At 39.9% G+C, this 20,279-nt stretch overlaps 6 protein-coding genes across 9 annotated transcripts; 5 read left to right on the plus strand and 1 right to left on the minus strand.

Annotated features, from left to right (window-relative positions):
• LOC104759361 (F-box protein At1g30790-like) lies at positions 356–1,118 on the plus strand. The gene is made up of 2 exons (XM_010482301.1): positions 356–585; positions 719–1,118. Exons 1-2 carry the CDS (start codon positions 356–358, stop codon positions 1,116–1,118), a joined length of 630 nt encoding a protein of 209 aa, XP_010480603.1.
• LOC104756631 (pentatricopeptide repeat-containing protein At1g22830-like) lies at positions 2,392–4,974 on the plus strand. 2 transcript variants are annotated; one of them, XM_010479251.2, is made up of 2 exons: positions 2,392–2,567; positions 2,654–4,974. In XM_010479251.2, exon 2 carries the CDS (start codon positions 2,759–2,761, stop codon positions 4,844–4,846), a length of 2,088 nt encoding a protein of 695 aa, XP_010477553.1. In that variant the 5' UTR covers positions 2,392–2,567; positions 2,654–2,758; the 3' UTR covers positions 4,847–4,974. The 2 variants fall into 2 exon arrangements, with proteins under 2 accessions (XP_010477553.1, XP_010477554.1); XM_010479252.2 differs by having other exon boundaries at positions 2,392–2,492.
• Positions 5,111–6,059, plus strand: LOC104756632 (cytochrome c). Its single transcript, XM_010479253.2, has 3 exons — positions 5,111–5,333; positions 5,525–5,658; positions 5,762–6,059. The coding sequence occupies exons 1-3, from the start codon at positions 5,222–5,224 to the stop codon at positions 5,852–5,854; spliced, it is 339 nt and encodes a 112-aa protein (XP_010477555.1). The 5' UTR covers positions 5,111–5,221; the 3' UTR covers positions 5,855–6,059.
• Positions 6,113–8,645, minus strand: LOC104756634 (TVP38/TMEM64 family membrane protein slr0305). Its single transcript, XM_010479254.2, has 7 exons — positions 8,065–8,645; positions 7,846–7,898; positions 7,633–7,725; positions 7,297–7,520; positions 7,038–7,104; positions 6,511–6,621; positions 6,113–6,320 (listed from the first exon to the last, which is right to left on the minus strand). Exons 1-7 carry the CDS (start codon positions 8,501–8,503, stop codon positions 6,291–6,293), a joined length of 1,017 nt encoding a protein of 338 aa, XP_010477556.1. The 5' UTR covers positions 8,504–8,645; the 3' UTR covers positions 6,113–6,290.
• LOC104756636 (transforming growth factor-beta receptor-associated protein 1-like) lies at positions 8,911–14,737 on the plus strand. Its single transcript, XM_010479256.2, has 14 exons — positions 8,911–10,124; positions 10,226–10,501; positions 10,698–10,894; positions 11,004–11,145; positions 11,677–11,952; positions 12,037–12,109; positions 12,550–12,598; positions 12,690–12,966; positions 13,155–13,210; positions 13,376–13,444; positions 13,536–13,647; positions 13,746–13,835; positions 14,084–14,254; positions 14,338–14,737. The coding sequence occupies exons 1-14, from the start codon at positions 9,063–9,065 to the stop codon at positions 14,428–14,430; spliced, it is 2,943 nt and encodes a 980-aa protein (XP_010477558.1). The 5' UTR covers positions 8,911–9,062; the 3' UTR covers positions 14,431–14,737.
• LOC104756635 (SCY1-like protein 2) lies at positions 14,808–19,894 on the plus strand. Of its 3 annotated transcripts, none has more exons than XM_019239455.1 (14): positions 14,808–15,455; positions 15,552–15,656; positions 15,751–15,858; positions 15,950–16,132; positions 16,259–16,385; positions 16,487–16,548; positions 16,644–16,730; positions 16,839–16,925; positions 17,254–17,367; positions 17,704–17,827; positions 18,010–18,095; positions 18,178–18,339; positions 18,482–18,600; positions 18,706–19,894. In XM_019239455.1, exons 1-14 carry the CDS (start codon positions 14,964–14,966, stop codon positions 19,607–19,609), a joined length of 2,760 nt encoding a protein of 919 aa, XP_019095000.1. In that variant the 5' UTR covers positions 14,808–14,963; the 3' UTR covers positions 19,610–19,894. The 3 variants fall into 3 exon arrangements, with proteins under 3 accessions (XP_019095000.1, XP_010477557.1, XP_019095001.1); XM_010479255.2 differs by having other exon boundaries at positions 14,964–15,455; positions 17,704–17,832; positions 18,010–18,072; positions 18,706–19,609; XM_019239456.1 differs by having other exon boundaries at positions 15,050–15,455; positions 15,751–15,862; positions 17,704–17,832; positions 18,010–18,072; positions 18,706–19,609.

Here is a 20,279-nt window from a genome sequence, read left to right on the forward strand (position 1 = left end):
TTACTGCATCAAGAAAATCTTATAAACAAAATGCAGTAAAAAATGAAGGGATTTTAGTAAATTTCTCAAATATGAATACCAAAACAAACAAAATGCAGTAAAAAAACCCTTGTAAACAAGTATATGAAAAGTAAATTTTTTTTTTTTAAAAAAAGAACATAAAAAAAGAAAAGAAAAGTAGGTCTTTGCGATTCCTTTGACTCTCTCTCAGGTCAAACCCCTAATCTATCTTCTCCAAAGATTTCAGGGTTAGCCGGGAGCCGATCTTGTCTTGAAAAGAAAGTAACCTCCTTTTGTCATGAAACGTAAGGTAGAAGCTGCGAGCAGCCCAAGTAAGTTAGAACCGATTCTGATGATGACCCACCCCCAAAAGAAACTCCTTAAGCGAGGTCGTAACGAGGACGACGACGATCAGAAAGACAAGCTAGATCCGTTGCCTACTGATCTAGAGGTGGAGATACTGACCAAATTGCCGTCAAAGTCTCTGATGAAGCTCCGATGCGTGTCCAAGATTTGGTCTTCCATCATCCGAAGCCAGAGATTCGTCGATTCCTTCTACGCGATCGCGTTTCACAGTCTCTTTCAGTAACAGTATATACGCCCCCCTTGCCACAAAGCGTTTGTTCATCTTTTCATCTTCCTTCGACGAAGAAGATTTATCTTCTTCTCCTTCTTCTTTGGTTGCCAAGCTAGAGATGACAATACCTTCTGTGTCCAGGACTTACCGCTACAGGTGTCCTTCCATCCACGGCTTTGTCGGTTGTGCTAATTTCCCTACGTTCATTGTATGTAACCCGAGCACGAAGCAAGTGATTACCTTACCCATTAAAGGAGTCCGCGCATCCTTGGGATATGATCCTGTCGGTCGTCAATTCAAAGTGTTGAACTTGGTCACTGGTGCTGGCGAGTTTCCTAGTTATCTAGTGCACGAGTTTATAACACTTGGAGCAGGAGGAGAAGTATCACGCAGTCAGGTTACAACCGCTTCTTATGTCCATGTAACTGATAGAATTTACATCAATGGTTCCCTCTATAGTGCTGCTTGGTCCCCTAAGGCAAGAATGAATCCGGTGGTTGTGTCACACTTGTGTGTGTTGATGTTAGATACGAGACCATAAGTTTAATCAAAGCGCCTAGGGTTGTTGCGTATTTGGAGACTGAATCAGTATTGATAAATTACCGAGGGAAGTTAGCTTCGATTGCACTCGACCCCTATGTTCCTTTCCGAAGTTTTGATTTATGGATACTTGAGGATGCCGTGACACATGAATGGTCCAAGCAAACGTTTGAGATTCCCTTCCCTTTGGTCGATGTGACTTCCTCGGGCACCAACAAGGCTGGTGAAATCATTTTTGCCCCAAATTATCTCCAAGACATGTTTACACCCTTCTTCATTTTCTACTACAATGTGGAAAAGAAAGACATGAGAAGAGTAAGGATCCATGGAATTGCGGACAATGAAGTGTTTCGGCGCCAATATGGACTCATAGACAGGACGGGCGTCACTATCTCACCCGAGCATATTGAAAGTATTGCCTCTTTGTAATGTGTTTTATTTTATTGTTTCTTTCTTCCAAGTTAATGTAAAAGAGCCTTGGAAGACTCTGGTTTTTTTACACTGTTTTTTGGAGCTTCCACACAACTATACTTCTGCTCAGTCCCTATAACCCGTATGAAACATGATGCAGTCCTGTTAGCCACGGCTTTAGCCAAAAGAGCTTTACCGGTTCCGGGAGGACCATAACAAAGCACACCCCTTTTAGCCAAGAGAGTTTGACCCTGCATCGTTTCGTCAGAGTGGGTAAAGATTAAATAATATTCACCCCTTTTATTTCCTGTGTAATCAAATATTACCTACCCCTCCCTCGTATTTACAAAAGAAGATAGAGAAAAAAAAAAAAGAGAAATGTAGTGACTTTTTCTTAAAATCTCTAATTATGTGGAATTTAGCTTTTGTTAATATTTGTAAAGAAAAGCTAAAAAACCAAAAATGTAAAATCTATTACAAAAACTAAAACTCAAAAATCAAAAACCAAAAACTAAAAAACATTAAAAACCCCTCAACCATGAACCATGCATGGCCTTACTAAACCTAAACCATATTCATAGGAATTGGATAGTTTCGTAACAGAAATTTCCAAATTTTCGAAATTTTTTTTTTTATTTTTTTTTCCTTACTATATTTAAACTGACGATGAAAAATAATATTTGATCAAATAACTTTATAATTCTAGTCATATTTTTTTCCCTGGCGGCGAAATTATTACCGGTAGAGTTTTGTGGGCTGAAATGGGGTACAAATGCAATGGGTCCTTAAGTGAACAATTTGTAAACAAGTGGCCCAAATAATCTAATGCACTCAATGTCAATTTGAGTCTCTTTCTTCTCCTTTCTACAAAAACCTTCACGCGCGGCTTGTCCAGTCGTCCGGTTCGGTCGGCGCTGTCTCCAAATTTCCTTTGTCTTTTTATTTTTCCCTTCCTAATAACTGAGTTGAGTTCTGTCTCGTCCTTTATTTTCCATGCTTCTCTATATGTACACGTGCTTCCATATTTCACCTGTATACGGTATATTCTGCAGACCACATGTTCGATGAAATGCCTCAACGGAACCTTCTTTCTTCTTTTCTCATCTTTCTTCCTTTGATTTTCAGACGGAGGAGCGAAATCGAATGATCATTCGCTTTTATGGATGAATTAAGCATTGGAGCAATAAACAAAACTTATTCTTTGCCGCGATCATATGCCGCTTACTGTATATGCCGTCNTCTCGCTCTATACTCATCAGAGGTCTCACTGTATCCCAATTTTTCAAGTTCATTCCTCATTCTTGGAAACAGCCACGGAGACCCATCTCAAAACCCCAGTATGAATCATTTCCAGCAACTCTTTTCAGATCATTTAGATATTGCATCGCTCATGGTCGATTTTATGAAGCTTTCAGAGCTTTCTCTCTGCTTCGTCACCAGTCTTGTTCTCACGAATTCGTTTTCCGTTCAGCGGTTTCCCTTTTATCCACCTGTGTGGAGTTTAATGAGTTCGTTTCAGGGCAGCAAATTCATGCTTATTGTATCTCGTCTGGTTTGGAGTTTGACCCTGTTTTGGTCTTAAAGCTTGTTACTTTCTACTCTGCTTTCAATCTCCTTGACGAAGCTCAGACCATTACTGAGAACTCTGACATTTTCCATCCATTTCCGTGGAATGTGCTGATCGATTCGTATGTTAGAAACAAAAGGTTTGAGGAGTCTGTTTCTGTTTACAAACGAATGATGAGTAAAGGAGTTCGACCGGATGAGTTTACTTACCCGTCTGTTCTCAAGGCTTGTGGAGCACTACTTGATTTTGCATCTGGAAGAGTGGTTCATGGCTCCATTGAGGTAAGCTCTCACAGATGCAGCTTGTATGTATGCAATGCGTTGATATCTATGTATAAAAGATTTGGTAAAGTGGATATCGCTCGGAGATTGTTTGAGAGGATGTCTGAAAGGGATGCTGTCTCATGGAATGCAGTAATTAACTGTTATGCCTCTGAAGGTAACTTGGAGGAAGCTCTTGAGCTTTTTGAAAGAATGTTACAATCTGGTGTAGAAGCGACTGTTGTAACTTGGAACACATTAGCTGGAGGTTGTTTGAAGATAGGAAATTATGTTGGGGCTTTGAATTGTGTACTTGAAATGAGAAATTACAACGTGGGATTAGACTCTGTAGCTATGATTAATGGTTTGAAGGCATGCTCACATATTGGGGAGTTACGGTTGGGAAAAGTTTTCCATTGTCTTGCAGTTAGTAGTGGTTTTCATAAAATTGACAATGTTCGAAACTCGTTGATCACATTGTACTCAAGATGCGGTGATCTTAGGCATGCCTTTTTAGTGTTTCAGGAGATTGAAGTGAATAGTTTGAGTAGGTGGAACTCTATTATTTCGTGTTATGCGCACAACATGAGATCTGAAGAGACCTCTTTCCTGCTCAGGGAGATGTTGCGTTCTGGCTTTCACCCGAATTATGTTACGCTTGCAAGCATTCTCCCTCTTTGTGCTCGGGTTGCAAACCTGCAACATGGGAAAGAGATTCACTGCTACATCCTGAGACGTCAAAGCTTCAACGACTGTTTAATCTTGTGGAACTCCCTTTTCGATATGTATGTGAAATCAGGGGAAGTTATAGCTGCAAAGCGAGTATATGATTCAATGAGCAAGAGGGACGAAGTGACATACACTTCCTTGATAGGTGGTTATGGCATGATTGGTAAAGGAGAAGTCGCCTTGTCATTGTTCAAGGAGATGATCAGATCCGGAATGAAACCTGATCATGTAACTATGGTTGCAGTATTATCAGCTTGTAGCCATTGCAATTTAGTGCGTCAAGGACAAACCTGGTTCGGGAAGATGCAGTCTGTGTTCGGTATACATCCTCGCCTTGAACACTATTCTTGTATGGTTGATCTTTATTGCAGGGCAGGTCACCTTGCTGCAGCCAGAAAGATATTCCTTAACATACCTTACGAGCCATCTAGTGCCATGTGTGCTACTATACTGAAAGCGTGCCTCATCCACGGGAACACAGACATTGGCGAATGGGCTGCTGATAAGCTACTTCTTGAGATAAAGCCAGAACACTTAGGACACTACATGTTGCTAGCAGATATGTATGCAGCTACTGGTTCTTGGAACAAACTTGCAACGGTGAAGACTTCCCTGAGTGATATGTGCTTGCAAAAGGCTCATGAGTTTGCTTTGATGGAAACAGATTCCGGATTAGATGGAGTGAATGATAAACCAATGATCGATTCTGCAGTTAATCACGAGCAAAGCTCAGATGAAGAACGTCTTGTAGAAGTAGGATAAAGAATCAAAGACACTGATAGAAGAATATTTTTGTTACTATTCCCTGCTTCAGGATGATCAAACTGGAGCATCAATTTATTGATTGTACATTATATAAATAATCCTATATAAATACGAGCATGTTTCTCAACAAATGCAATTGAGTTTGTAAATCAAGAACTAAGATGAGCCTAATTTTACATGAAATTAATTTGAGCCCACTAAACCCATAAGAGGCCCATTAATATTGGAACTCCTGCTAGTTAAGAGAGAGAGAGGTGTCTCGTGCCACCCACAGAAACCCTAAGAAAACTTCCAAGCTTTTTTAGAGAAGCGAGTTGCGTGTTCATTTTCTCTTGTTGTTCCTGATCCCGTTGCTCAAGCGAAGAACAAAAAATGGCGTCGTTTGATGAAGCACCACCAGGAAACGGAAAGGCCGGTGAGAAGATCTTCAGGACCAAGTGTGCTCAGTGTCACACCGTTGACAAAGGCGCCGGTCACAAACAAGGTTTTTTTTTACACATCCATCTCTTTGACTCTTTGAGCTTCTCTATTCTATATGAGGCCTTCGTTTCACATCGCTTTTTGGAACCGATTTGATTAGGATACTTAGTTTTTAAGTCATCGTTCGTAGATCCGATCTAAAGACCTTGATCTGGCTAGTTTTGCAAATCCTAATTGAGTTTTGGTTATTGATAGGACCCAATCTAAACGGTTTGTTTGGAAGACAATCTGGTACAACTGCTGGTTACTCTTACTCTGCTGCTAACAAGAACAAGGCTGTGGAATGGGAAGAGAAGACCTTGTACGATTACTTGCTCAACCCCAAGAAGGTATAGATCATATACTTATCATCACGTCTTAGATTCATTCTGATTTGTTTCATGAGTTTTTTGTTGTTAGCATTGAGATTGATGGCCATTTTTTCTGATGCAGTACATACCAGGTACGAAGATGGTGTTCCCTGGGCTTAAGAAGCCTCAAGATCGTGCTGATCTCATCGCTTACTTGAAGGAATCTACTGCATAAGTAGTGAATGAATCATCATCGATGGTGGGACAGAGTTGAATCTCTCAGATGGGAATTTTTACTTTGCTATATTCTTTTGACAAATAAAATCTCTTAAAAACATTTTTTGTTTTGTTTCATCAAATTACGTTTTTGGTGGGAATTTGGCTGTTTGGTTCCAAACGCACTTGAGTACTTTGATTTTCTTGAGGCTCCCTTTTATTTTCTCCTGTGTCTATGAAGCATTTTCTCACATATTGCAGTTTCAATGTAAAGATCAAAAACTAAATTCACATCATATTTATCAACTATGAACAATAATGGAGCAGTATTAATGTCATCCTAGATAACATTTAAGTACATGATGATACTCTGTTAAGGTTTTACAAATCCTAGAGAGTCAAAACCTTTGTCCAATCGTTGGCTTGTTTCCTCGTCTTAGTTTGCATCTCTCTCTTCACTCATCGTCCATGTCCTTTATAGCATCCTGCACCACACGACAAGTAATAGAGATCCATCTTTAGGTACTTTCTGCATGTGGGCAGATTCATAGTGAATCTTATCTTTATAAGTTTTCAATCAAATATGAGAGTACTTGACAGGACTTTTGTGAGGTTATGCTAACAAAGGCTAAAACCAATTGACCTGACATAGCTAACAGGTATGAGTTGTTTTACCTTTGCAAGGCGTGTCACATATGTTCCAGCCAATGCAGTAACCAACAGACCCAGCCCCAATGTTAAAAGCTGGCCGTTTCCTCCAGGCAAGCCAACATTAGATTCTTCTTGCTAAAAACAAACATACAGATAGAAGATTACAACTTGATGATTATGATGCTTGCAAGAACCACAATGCATTCACAGTTCAGACTATCCATCAGACACAATTTCCTCAATTCCAATTAACTTCCTTAAGTAATGACTAACCCTTCCTCGGATTGAGCACTTTTTATCATTCGATAATAATGATACCACAGCTTGATGATCTTAGCTAGTTTTCAATGATACTTCTACCATAGACAAGAAAGAGCTAATCAACATGACTTATTCTACACCCAACAAAGGAAAAGCTCACTGGATCCTCGTGTTGTACCCTTAGGCTTAACTCGAGGATATATGCATGTTTTTTGTGCAGTTCATTTTCTTTGTCAAAGTGTCTACACTTTGGAGCGATACAGTGTAGATTAAGGGACAACAAAACTCACAATGATTGCTCGTCCAAAAGCCCCAGCGCTGACATAAGCCCAAGACCCTGGAAGCATACCCAACCAACTGCAAAAACAGTATGATCCATGAATGAGTATAGAAAACTCAGAATCCAACTTATCAAGATGAATTAACTCCTGGTTCAGAGTAAACAAATGGACATTAATGGAACAAATTGGATTCTCAAGTAACCACAGCACAAGCATCAAGCTTCTACAGCGGATAAGAAGTAGTATAAAAAGTTGCAAGAACACAGACCTTCCTAATACATAAGGCACAAACTTCACAGATGTCAACCCGTACAGGTAATTGCCAAGAGAGAAAGGAAGCAAAGGGCTTAGCCGAAGTAGAGTAACAACCCTAAACCCATTTTCACCAATCGCTTTATCAATGGCAAGGAACTTCTTGTTGTCCTCAACCAACTTAAGGATGCGCTCTCGAGCAAAGTATCGAGCAATTAGAAAAGCAACACTAGCAGCCATCTAACACAGAGTAAAGACAAAATTAGACAGCCAAAAACATGGGAGAGGTCCCTTGATAACATTAAGGAACTTGATTGAGTTTTCTACGTTCTGAGAGAAGAGAACAACTTACTGTTCCACTAATAGAAACGATGATGGTGCCAATAAGAGGACCAAAGAGAAGACCAGCCGACATCGTCAATGGGAGAGCCGGAATTGCTAGTATCTAACACAAAGGAAGCAGAAAAAACAAAAGCTTGAAACTGAAGATACTAAGGTCACAATAGAGCAAAAACAACAAAATCACATGAATAGTATATATTAAAAAAAAAAAAAAAAAACTTGCCTCAAGCCCAGCATACACAGCAATGAACAACGCATACCCAGCAGTACCATAACCTGGTTTTGATTCAAGAACACAATACTAAGTCAACTTGTGAAATTGGTCAAAACCTTATCCCAACTAATGCATCATCACTATCTAAAATGTATATATTGTTCACCAAGTTTAGAATACTACTGGAAAGCTAAACATCACCCATTGCACATAAGAATCAAATCGAACCTTCGATGTAAGTAGAGAACTGAGTGAGGAACATATTGATCTGATCTCTATAGACATAACCAACGCCGGCAAATCCACCAACAGTACCAATCAACAAAACTCCAGCCAAAATAGTACCCTTAAGAGCAGCATCCCCATCCGATCCGCCACCGTCATCGTTCTCAGCCGCGGAGGACTTATCATCATCATCATCTTCGTCGCTGGATTTGGGATTGAAGAACCACCGAAGACTCTGGGGAGGCGGAGCGGTAGAAGGGAGAGTATTTTGCTTCTTCTTCTTGGTTTGCTTGAGGGAAGAACATGGCTTTAGGAAATGGAATCGTCTGTAGAGTCTAAAGGAAGAAGAAGAAGAAGAAGGAGGAGAGAAGAAGCGGAAGTTGCTGGAGGTGAAAGGAAGAGAAGAGGATCTGAGACTCAGACCCAGAGTAAGGCTGCGCATTTTAAGCAGCAGCTTTAATGGAGATGATGACGATGATGATGAAGAAGACGAAGATTGGATTGAAAGCAGTGTTGTGTTGTGCCATCCAAATTTTTTCTTTCAGAGTTTCTTACAGTTTTGGGCTTTTTTTTTGGATTGGCGCGGCTTTGTTCTTGCGTTCTTAATTTTGGATGGGCTTCTGGCGATCTAGAGTGCCACGTGTCTCTCTTTTTGGATCACGAATTTTTAAGACTGTTCCAGAAAATTAATAATTATATCGAATATTCGCATCGACATTTTTGTAACAAACAAATTCAGATGTTCAAAAAAAAAAAAAAGATTGAACATAAACGACGCCGTTTTATACCGAGTAAACGGCGTCGTTTCTGGTTTGATGATAACAAAGGGAAAGCTGTGTAATGTTTTAAGTCAAAATAGGGAACTCGAACGTGTCTTGACTCTGTTTTTTTGTCTTTGGCTTCTCCGGTAAGGCCGGACTGACTCTGATCGCCGGAGTTTCTCAATCGCCGTTTCTCTTTCTTCTCAAATCCGGTTACTATAAGTGTACCTGGTTTACTTCATGGCTAAATCTCGGTCCGTTGTGGAGCTTACTGCTCGTTTTGATCTCGGCGGTGATGATAAGATCCGAGCTTTATCACTCTCCCCTGTCTCTGATTCTCAAACCCTAGTCTACTTAGGAACCTTCTCTGGATCTCTTATTCTCCTCTCTCTCGATACTTCGACTAATATCGTCACGCGTCTCGCAAGTGTATATCTGAGCGCTTCTCCCGTTGAGTCTGTTTTTGTGCTTGGAGAGGAAAGAGGCAAAATTCTAGCGCTTTGTAATGGTTACTTGTTCTTGGTAGATTCGCTTCTATCTCAACCTGCTAAGAGATTGGGTGGTTTATTGAAAGGGATCAATGTGGTTGCTAAGAGAGTGAGAGGACGTGACTCTTCGAGTACTGACTTGTTGCCTTCTGAGGTTTCGAGTGATTCTAGCTCCAGTAAGAAGTTTCTTCAGTTGCTTGGCGCTGGGAATCGTGTGAATGATGTTAAAGGTAAGGACTTTGGACATGAGCGAGTCCATCAAGGTCATTATGTTTTCGCTGTTGCCATTGGTGAGAGAATGTTGCTGATTGAACTTCAGTGTGATGATAAAGAAGAGTTGAGTTGTTCCTTTGTTGTTTTGAAAGAGATTCTTGGAATTGGTGGGATCAAAACTTTGGTTTGGCTTGATGATTATGTTATTGCGGGGACTGTTAAAGGTTATAGTTTGATCTCTTGTGTTACTGGTCAGAGTGGGGTGATTTTCACGTTGCCTGATGTGTCTGGCCCCCCGCTGCTTAAATTGCTTTGTAAAGAGTGGAAGGTGTTGTTGTTGGTTGACAATGTTGGAGTTGTTGTGGATACTAATGGTCAGCCTATTGGAGGGAGCCTTGTGTTTCGAAGGAGGCCTGATTCTGTTGGAGAGTTGTCTTTCTATTTGGTGACTGTCGGAGATGGGAAAATGGAAATACATCAGAAGAAGTCGGGTGCTTGTGTTCAATCAGTTAGTTTTGGTACTGAAGGATGCGGGCCTTCACTTTTTGCCGCAGATGAGGCAGGAGATGGAAACCTTTTGGCTGTCACTTCCTTGTCAAAGGTGTTTATCCTGATAATAGCTATCTTCATTTCTCTCGAGTCTATCTTTATTGATGAAACTTCATGATTTTTCTGTTGACTCTTTTCATTGTGTGTGTTCAGCTTCTTTTTTATCGGAGAGTGCCTTATGAAGAACAGATTAAAGACCTACTGAGGAAAAAGAGATACAGAGAAGCCATCTCCTTGGTGGAAGAGCTTGACTCACAGGGTGAAATTTCGAAAGACATGCTTTCGTTTCTTCATGCTCAAATAGGGTATCTGCTGCTTTTCGATTTGCGCTTTGAGGAAGCTGTGAATCAATTTTTGAAGTCTGAAAAAATGGAACCTTCTGAAGTTTTTCCTTTTATCATGCGGGATCCTAATCGCTGGTCTTTGGTGGTATATAATTTTCCCTGGCAGCTGGTTTATAGTAAATTACTATTAAGTTGTTTCTAAAAATTGACTGCTTAATCACCACAATTCTCTACTTTCGTCACTAAAGGCATTGTCTGACTTGTAGCGAACCAGATCTTTATGATATCTCAAGTCTTGTCCAGCTGCACTCTGCTTTACTAAGGTTTTTATTTGCTTTCAGGTTCCAAGAAACAGATACTGGGGACTGCATCCTCCCCCTGCTCCTTTCGAAGATGTTGTAGATAATGGGCTGATGGCCATCCAGAGAGCCAATTTTCTAAGAAAAGCAGGAATGGACACCCCGGTTGACGAAGAGTTTTTCTCAAATCCCCCTAGTAGAGCTGATTTACTGGATTTAGCAATTAAAAACATTACCAGGTGATACAATTACTCTTTTATGTATCTTGTTTTCTTCTACAGCTTTTGTAGTATATCCCTGTTCTCTGAAGTGTGAATTGGAATATAATGATGTTATCTGTTGCGAAAGGTACCTCGAGATATCACGTGAGAAGGACTTAACTCACCCAGTAAGGGAGGGAATCGACACGCTTCTAATGCTTCTTTATAGAGCATTAAACCGTGTTGAAGATATGGAGAATCTTGCATCTTCCGATAATAACTGTGTTGTGGTATGTGTTTCCTGTGAAGATAAATTACGCATGTACTGTACATATTTGCATAGCATCAACTCGATAGATGGCACCACAACAAACTAATAACTGAAAGATATAAGAAAACTGTAATTTGGAAATCTATTCTTTGACAGAACTACTTAAGAAAGACAGCTAGAGATTGGTTAAAAAAGAGATGAAGACAAATTTTCAGTGCCTAGTAGACTAGGTACGTTTGTATGCATTGTACTTGGACCATAGTCCCAGTCTTTTAATCATTTAGGTGTGTGTCAGTTTAGTAAACCACTGTATTCAAAAGCAGTAGATCAATGACACTCATTTTAAGATGCTGACTTTCCTCCCAGCAAATTACACCGAAACGCTGTTAATTAGATAATATTAACTGTAGTACTGTAGGATTCATGTGGATGTATGATGAGGAAATTACAAATTTCTGAATCCTTAGAAATACAATGCATAGAAAAACGAAGAGCGTGTTGTCAGAATGTTGCTTGAGGGAGGACTTTACAACTTGTGTGGACAATGCAGGAGGAGTTGGAGAGTCTTCTAACTGAATCTGGACACTTACGGACACTTGCATTTCTCTATGCAAGTAAGGGGGTGAGTGAAAAGGCTCTTGCTATTTGGCGTCTCTTTACGAAGAATTATACATCTGGTCTATGGCAAGACTCAGATGACTTGGTGCCTTATTTACATGAAAATGAGCTCATTCGGTTATCTGGTAAAGAGGCTGCTGCCGCAGAAGCAGCCAGAATTCTTGAGGAACCCTGTGATCCAGAACTGGCATTGCAGCATCTTAGTTGGGTATGACATATATATGATACAACTCCAAGTTGTTGTGACTTTTTACAAGATTATAATTGATGATTGTGGATGTATCATTTTTAGATTTCAGATATAAACCCATTGTTTGCTATCCAAGTCTTGACGTCAGATAAAAGGACAGAAGAGCTTTCGCCAGGTGGGAATCAGGGTTAACAGAACATTTGTGTTTGATTGTGAGTCAGATGATGATCTCTATTCGTTCTTTTAGAAACCTTTGCCAACTGTTTCTTAGGTTTCGAATTGTGATCTATCATCCTGGACTCGTATTGATGAATAATGGCTTAGCTGAAATCTGTGAGATGACTAATTTAATGCAAGGAGTCTACGGCTGCTTTAGGTTCAAGATAACATAATTTTGTCTGTGCATATATTCTCATGTATCTAGTGTTCTGTTCATCAATATAGGTAAGATCAGAGTTAGAATAGGCATATGTTCCATTAACTTGAGTTTTTTTTTTGTTTTTTTTTGTTGACTTTGGATTATTGAGTGTCTTGGCATATGACATTTTATGTATAATGGATGAATACTAAAAATTTGATAGATGTGAGTGTATGTGTTTCTTAATCTTCGTGCAGAGAAAGTTATCCAAGCTATTGATCCCAAAAAGGTTGAAATCATACAGAGGTATAGTTACTGAACGCATACTAGTAAGTAGTAACTAGTAAGAGGAAGTTCCACCAAAGTGTTTTTCTTACTGACTTTATATACTGGCCAGGTACTTCCAATGGTTGATTGAGGAAAGAGACTACACTGACCCGCAGCTGCATACATCATATGCTCTCTCACTTGCCAGATCAGCACTTGAGTGTGTTGAAGTTCAAAATGAATCTGATGGTGGAGGCAGAGAGGCACATGATTGTAATGTTGGAAGTATTTCTTTGTTTGAAAGTGATGTACGAGAAAGATTGCAGACCTTCTTGCAGTCTTCAGATCTATATGATCCCGAAGAAATCTTGGAATTGGTAGAAGGATCAGAACTGTGGTTGGAAAAGGTTCGTCTGTCAAATCTGTTTCATTCGGTTTTGAATGGTTCTATAAAAGTGTAATTTAGGTGTATCCTAGGATGCTTCATGGTTCTGATGGTGCACCGATGATTGTTCAATGAAATTTGTACTGTCAAAATTATGTGTTGTTTTACCGATTTGACTAAATTTAGTTTTTTTTTGTTGTTTTTTTATAGGCAATCCTATACCGAAGGATAGGGCAGGAGACATTGGTCCTCCAAATTCTTGCTTTGTAAGTTCAGTTTAATACTCCAAGAAGTTATAAAGAACAAAATTAAATTGTCTATCTGATTGTTCTGGAAACCAAAGATTTTGAGAGCTTATGAAGTGAGCAAATATAGTTTATTGTAAATTTGAATGTGTGGTTACTGATAAGATGTTCTGTGGTGGGCGCCAGGAAGCTTGAGGATTGTGCAGCTGCAGAGCAATATTGTGTAGAGATTGGAAGACCAGATGCATTCATGCAGTAGGTTCTTTTCCTTCATTTCATCGCTGTATTGTGAATATCATCCCACGATTTGCTCTTCTCCTTGTTAAATCCCTAAAGTTGATCTTAGGTTACTTGATATGTACCTGGATCCTCAAAATGGTAAAGAGCCTATGTTTAAGGCTGCTGTTCGCCTCCTCCACAACCACGGGGAATCACTTGATCCTTTGCAAGTTCTGGAAGTAAGAAATCCCAGGACGTTGATATTGCCTTTTATCCTATAGCTTTTTCATTTGGTTGTTTGATGATAAAGCTGATATCATCATGTTTTCGTTTGCAGAAATTGTCTCCTGATATGCCCTTAAAACTGGCATCAGATACAATTTTGAGAATGCTGAGGGCTCGGGTTCATCATCATCGTCAAGGCCAGGTAAATATTCACAATCCCTACACAGTTTCGTGTATTGTATATTTGCTACTGTTGCCAGTAGATAACTTTTTTTTTCTGGGAAGGACAGGGGTGGAGTAATATTGTGTTTTAGTTGTCAAATGTGCCATGGATAATATAATATTGATAAAGTAATCAGAATTTGTTACTGAGTTTCAAGTTCCTGCGATCTGTATATGTGGTGTGGGTATAGCATTATTGTCTGAATGATCTTAAGTCAATTGTTACAGATCGTACACAATATCTCACGTGCATTGGATGTAGACTCGAGGTTAGCAAGATTAGAAGAAAGATCACGTCACATGCAGATAAATGATGAGAGCCTCTGTGATTCCTGCTATGCCCGCCTAGGAACTAAGCTATTTGCTATGTACCCTGATGATACCATTGTCTGTTACAAGGTTAGTATAATTATGATTCCTTTGTATCTTTCTTGCACGTTTCTTTTCTCAGAGGGTACATTTGTTGCTGTTCTTCTTCCCAGTGTTATCGACGCTTGGGTGAATCAAAGTCAGTAACAGGCCGTGACTTCAAGCGAGATGTTCTGATAAAACCCGGTTGGTTAGTAAACCGGTAGCAGAAGACGCTCCTCTTCTTCCGCAACAATCACGTTTTTTTCACTTGACCTCTAACCTCTCACAAACACAGAGCCTGTACAGTACACAAACAGCAGCTCACTCAGTTCCGCTAGCTTAAAAGTTGTGGTTGTGGTGCTACTGTGAGCTTGATACAAGATAATGAAGAACACAAAGATCTGCATTCGATTGCCATAGCTTCATGAAGCTCATCTCTCGACTCGAATTCTTCATGTTCAAATAGGCTTTTTTTTTCCATTGTGACAGTAATATATGAATTTATGTAAGACGAAGGACCATTTTGGCTAATAAACGGAAATTAATAAATAATTAAAAAAAAAAAAAAAAGATACGAAGAAATATCAAACAGACGAGTCTCGCGAAAGAGAGGAGGGGTCAGGGGGAAGAAGACAATCTTCAATTTCAGGTTTCTGCTTTCACCTTCTTCCATCAGAGCATACATACGTCGAATCGTATATCGCCGATCACCGGTTGAAGCGACAGTTTCAAAAATTCGGGGGAAGGAGAAAAAAAAATGTCGATAAATATGAGAACGCTGACGCAAGCACTGGCTAAAACCGCTGCGGTGATTGAGAAGAGGGTACAAACCACAGTACAGGAGGTTACAGGTCCAAAGCCTCTTCAAGACTACGAGCTTCTCAATCAGATCGGTTCCGGTGGTCCTGGCTTCGCCTGGAAGCTTTACTCAGCCAAGGCACGTGACTCCACGCGTCCTCAGCAGTATCCAACCGTTTGCGTCTGGGTGCTTGATAAGCGCGCCTTGTCTGAGGCTCGTTCTAGGGCTGGATTATCTAAAGCTGCCGAAGACGCGTTTCTCGATTTGATTCGTGCTGATGCTGGGAAGCTGGTTCGGCTTAGACATCCCGGTGTGGTTCATGTGGTTCAGGCGCTTGATGAGAATAAGAATGCTATGGCTATGGTTACGGAGCCGCTCTTCGCCTCTGTGGCTAACGCGCTTGGGAATGTGGAAAATGTTGATAACGTTCCTAAAGATCTTAAGTCCATGGTGCGTTAATTACATGTGATGATTCAACTTCGAATTTGAGCAATTGAGTGAAAACAAAAATTGAAGATAGTTATACTATAATTGTGTTTGTTGCAGGAGATGAGCTTGTTGGAGGTGAAGCATGGTCTTCTTCAAATGGCTGAGACATTGAACTTTCTCCATAATAATGCTCATCTCATTCATCGTGCTGTATCTCCCGAGGTTGTTTTTTCAATATTTGTGTACTCTGTATACTTATTCATCTCTCTTTGGAGCTGTTGTGATTTATCTGTGGATCTTTAATTTTTCATTGCAGAATGTTTTTATTACCTCGGGTGGTTCCTGGAAGCTTGCCGGATTTGGCTTTGCTATTTCAGAATCACAGGATGGGAATTTGGATAACATGCAATCGTTTCACTACTCTGTGGGTACTTAAAAACTCATGATCAGTTACTAGATTGTCGTACAATGTTTTTGCAACTAGATAAAATTTTGATATGGATGGATCTGTGCAGGAATATGATGTTGAGGACTCAATTCTGCCACTCCAACCATCTTTAAATTATACCGCACCTGAATTGGTGCGGAGCAAAACTCCTTCAGCTGGAGTTTCTTCAGATATTTTTAGTTTCGGATGCCTTGCCTATCATTTAGTGGCACGGAAACCATTGTTTGATTGCAATAACAATGTCAAGATGGTAATGCTAAAACCTCAAGCTCGCTAGTTTTCCGTTTTAGATGTATTTTCATATTTTTTGCTATGAAGTAGTATAGTATCTGTTCTTTCCATCGCTGATCATGGTTACCTTGCAAATTTGTTGCAGTACATGAACACGTTGAACTATTTAACAAATGAAACTTTCTCATCTATACCATCAGACTTGGTATCTGATTTGCAACGGATGCTGTCAATGAACGAGTCCTTTAGACCAACAGCATTAGATTTCACAGGTAGGAATACCTGTTCTTCATAGGGGTTTCATTGTTTCTTGTGACAAGCTTTACCTCATTGTTTGTGCGCTTACATCTTGGACTTGAACTTTCACCTGCAGGATCTAATTTTTTCCGGAGTGATACTAGGTTACGTGCCCTCCGTTTTCTTGATCATATGCTTGTATGTGCATAAGTTTTCAGTTATCGTTTCAGACAGACATCATTTAGATAGTGGGAAATATATAATCATTTGGGGCTTTTTTTAATCTATTGCAGGAAAGAGACAACATGCAGAAGTCTGAGTTCTTAAAAGCATTATCAGATATGTGGAAAGATTTTGATTCACGTGTATTGCGGTATAAGGTAGTCACGTTCTGGCTTCTTCCCGTATTCTGTTACTTAACAGAAAACAGTCAGTTGCTCAAGTGATTTGCTTAGTAACAACTAATCATACCAGGTTTTGTGGAGCAGGTCCTTCCGCCTCTTTGTGCTGAACTTAGGAATTTGGTTATGCAGCCTGTGATTCTTCCCATGGTTCTAACTATAGCAGAGTCTCAGGTGCTATTTCTGATATTGGGTATTTACATTTAGTCGATCAGATCCATATGTTTCTTTCCTAGTATTTGTTTGAGATTTACAGATACCAGCAGTTTCTAGATAAAATTTGTTTTTCTTGTGTCCTATGACCTGTCACACGCACATATATTTTAGACGTCCTCTTTTCAGTTGTACAAATGGTGATTGCACAAATAGATACCGCCTATTTATCAACCTGTCGTTTGCTAAAACTTGGAAGTTGCTTCGCATTGACCTTTAACAAGGATTTTTTTTTGAATCTTTACTCATGTTTTAATGAATACTTGAAACCTTAAATTATAATTTGCAGGACAAGAATGACTTTGAATTGACAACGCTCCCAGCCCTTGTTCCTGTTTTGAGTACTGCTACGGGTGACACCTTACTTTTGCTTGTAAAGCGTGCAGAGCTTATAGTTAACAAGGTAAGTGTCCAACCAATATGTATGCATCACTGGAATTATGTATTCGATCCCTGCATGTGTCTGCTAAGTTCTACTGATTTGACACAATGGATAGTAATTAATGTGTAAAGTATCATTACTTAAACTTTAAAACCGATACACGACCTTCAATTTTCTTAGAGCTGCATATTTCTCTCGTGACTTCTATTCCTATCTGCTATTTGTATCTCTACTCCAATTCTAAATATGCTTAAAATGGAATCACTTCTCCTTATTCTTTTCTTATCTTACGTCCTCAGATCTCTTACTAGTCTGTTTTATATTTGTAGACTAATGCAGTCTGTTTTATATTTGTAGACTAATGCAGAGCATCTTGTATCACATGTCCTCCCTTTGCTTCTCCGAGCATACAACGACAACGATGTCCGAATACAGGAGGAAGTTCTGAAAAGATCTACATCTGTTGCTAAACAACTCGATGGTCAGGTGGTGCTTGATGCTTTGTATTTTATATTTATTGGATTAGTTTTATTGGAATGGACGATTTAAGCTTCAGGGTTGATTTGTGGATTACACAAGCTTAGTGTCACATGCATTTTAATTTTTGTTCTGCAGTGGGCGAGTTTGTTTGGTTCTTACTTTTTTTCCAACTTGTTTTTGCAGGTTGTAAGGCAAGCAATTTTGCCGCGTGTTCATGGCTTGGCTCTCAAAACCACAGTTGCTGCCGTATGTTGTTAGCCTTGATTTCAGTTTGTGTGCCTTTTTAACATCGACAAATGAAGAGCTCGATCTTCTAAACAAAATTTTGAGTATAACGTGCATGTGGTGCAGGTTAGAGTAAATGCTTTGCTTTGCTTAGCAGAGCTGGTTCAAACGCTTGATAAACTCGCTGTTACTGAAATTCTGCAAACAATTCAACGCTGCACTGCGGTTGATCGTTCTGCACCTACCCTTATGTGTACTCTTGCAGTTGCAAATGCAATTCTCAAGCAGGTAGGCAGAACGTACAGCTTACTTTTCTCAATATTTATTGAAGTTTGAACATCTTAACTTTCCCGCTTTATATCTGCGCGTAGCTTATAAGTTATAACATAACTACGTCCCTTATAATACTATCTCCATCATTTCTCTCTAGTATGGAGTTGAGTTCACCTCAGAACACGTGCTTCCCCTGATTATACCGCTTCTCACTGCCCAACAATTGAATGTCCAACAGTTTGCCAAATATATGCTATTTATCAAGGATATTCTCAGGTATGCCTCCGAGCAATCCGGTCCCTGTTTCCAAGTCCTTATTCCCCTTACAACTGCATACTGTTGTTACTGTTTCTAACATCTGGTTTATCTATCCCGGAACAGGAAAATAGAGGAAAAAAGAGGAGTTACTATAAATGATTCTGGAGTCCCAGAAGTAAAACCAGGCGCGGATGGACTTCACTTTCAAACACCAACCCAAAAAATTGAGAAGGTTGCTTCGGCAGCAAAGAACAGTCCTGCATGGGATGAAGACTGGGCCCTCCCGGCCAAAAGTTCAGCTTCAAGAGATCTTCCTGGACCAGTAAACTCTCAGTTTAACAAAACTACAGTTCAGTCACAGCCATTGAACCAAACCACAGTACCAACAACATGCCCTCCAGTTGACCTAGAGTGGCCTCCAAGACAATCTTCCAATGTCACCTCTCAGCCAGCTAATGATGAGACACGGCTAAACCCAGCAGGACCATCATCAACTCCAAGTTTTGATGAACTAGACCCGTTTGCTAACTGGCCACCACGGCCCAACGGTACTTCCATTACTTCTGGGAGTTTCCACAACAGTACTGCCACTCAACCTCCAGTTAGCAACAGTGGTTCTGGTTTGAGTAACAATTTAACAGACGGTAGGCTGTTTCAGACAGCTAACAACGACTTCTGGGCCTTTGGCAATGCCTCACTCTCTTCTATGAAATCACAACAAGAAGGTTTGGGTATCAGCGCAAGTAACCCAGATCCTATGAACTCTTTAGGGATTCAGAATCAGAACCAAGGAATGCCGTCTTTTGGAAATAGTTCATACAGTAACCAGAAGCCGCCAGCAGACATCAGTTCCATATTCAATTCAAGCAAAACCGAGCAAGCTGCAATGAAACTCGCACCACCGCCTTCAATAGCTGTGGGAAGAGGAAGAGGAAGGGGAACGGGTAGAAGTGGGACATCTACCTCAAAGCCAAGTGGTTCGAAACAGCAACGAACCGAGCAGCCATCACTGTTGGATCTGTTGTGATGGAACCTAGGTCGAGACATTGGGTTGACTAAAATGACAGTTCCTGAAACCAGCCAGAGGCATGTGCAGAGTGGGTAGCGTGTTAGTGAGGCACACAAAAGAAACATTTTACCAGAAGTGGAGATGTTTTGTTGATTCTTGGGATTAAAATTCCACCATATATTTTATATACACATCACATCTATAGGTCTCTGTAAATCGTTTTCGTTAGTAACTCCACTATCGTCATTCGTCAGTATTTGATCAAAGAGCCATATTATATGTTCAATCGAGTTTTTCTGTGCAGTGACAATCTATACTATGAAAGATGCCAACTCTCCGAGAGGACTCATGTCCATCTCAACAATCAATTTAAATCAGCACGTGTCATTTATGACTTAAATCTTACAGTTTCGTTTCAGTTTCACACGTTCTTCCGTTTCATAAAGATGAACAATATAAAAATTTGAGGGGTCGTTTTCGTTCGTTTAAAAGATTTATTTCATCCAATATGGATTGTGTTTTACAATCTTTAAATTCCATATAAGCCTAATATTATATGGTCAGATTTTTCTCCAACCAAACAACTATGTTCACAAACTTGTCTATCCCTCTTATGCAAGCTCGGATAGAAAACGTCTGTTGTTTCTTTTCTTTAAGGTTAACTTCACGCTCTTTCAGTCTATTAGTT

Source organism: Camelina sativa, chromosome 17 (genome assembly GCF_000633955.1).
Source record: "Camelina sativa cultivar DH55 chromosome 17, Cs, whole genome shotgun sequence".
NCBI classification, from domain to species: Eukaryota; Viridiplantae; Streptophyta; class Magnoliopsida; order Brassicales; family Brassicaceae; genus Camelina; species Camelina sativa.

Bases quoted from the DNA above. Each gene is read 5' to 3' on its own strand.
- LOC104759361 (XM_010482301.1), top strand. From the start codon at position 356: ATGACCCACCCCCAAAAGAAACTCCTTAAGCGAGGTCGTAACGAGGAC. The intron at 586-718 runs GTAACAGTATAT...TTCTGTGTCCAG, and splicing joins GCGTTTCACAGTCTCTTTCA to GACTTACCGCTACAGGTGTC.
- LOC104756632 (XM_010479253.2), top strand. From the start codon at position 5,222: ATGGCGTCGTTTGATGAAGCACCACCAGGAAACGGAAAGGCCGGTGAG. The intron at 5,334-5,524 runs GTTTTTTTTTAC...GGTTATTGATAG, and splicing joins AGGCGCCGGTCACAAACAAG to GACCCAATCTAAACGGTTTG. The intron at 5,659-5,761 runs GTATAGATCATA...TTTCTGATGCAG, and splicing joins ACTTGCTCAACCCCAAGAAG to TACATACCAGGTACGAAGAT.
- LOC104756634 (XM_010479254.2), bottom strand. From the start codon at position 8,503: ATGCGCAGCCTTACTCTGGGTCTGAGTCTCAGATCCTCTTCTCTTCCT. The intron at 6,622-7,037 runs GTGAGTTTTGTT...GTTTGTTTTTAG, and splicing joins CTTTTGGACGAGCAATCATT to CAAGAAGAATCTAATGTTGG. The intron at 6,321-6,510 runs GTAAAACAACTC...CGTGTGGTGCAG, and splicing joins ATGTGACACGCCTTGCAAAG to GATGCTATAAAGGACATGGA.
- LOC104756636 (XM_010479256.2), top strand. From the start codon at position 9,063: ATGGCTAAATCTCGGTCCGTTGTGGAGCTTACTGCTCGTTTTGATCTC. The intron at 10,502-10,697 runs GTATATAATTTT...ATTTGCTTTCAG, and splicing joins CTAATCGCTGGTCTTTGGTG to GTTCCAAGAAACAGATACTG. The intron at 13,836-14,083 runs GTAAATATTCAC...CAATTGTTACAG, and splicing joins ATCATCATCGTCAAGGCCAG to ATCGTACACAATATCTCACG.
- LOC104756635 (XM_019239455.1), top strand. From the start codon at position 14,964: ATGTCGATAAATATGAGAACGCTGACGCAAGCACTGGCTAAAACCGCT. The intron at 16,386-16,486 runs GTAGGAATACCT...TTTCACCTGCAG, and splicing joins AACAGCATTAGATTTCACAG to GATCTAATTTTTTCCGGAGT. The intron at 16,549-16,643 runs GTATGTGCATAA...AATCTATTGCAG, and splicing joins GTTTTCTTGATCATATGCTT to GAAAGAGACAACATGCAGAA.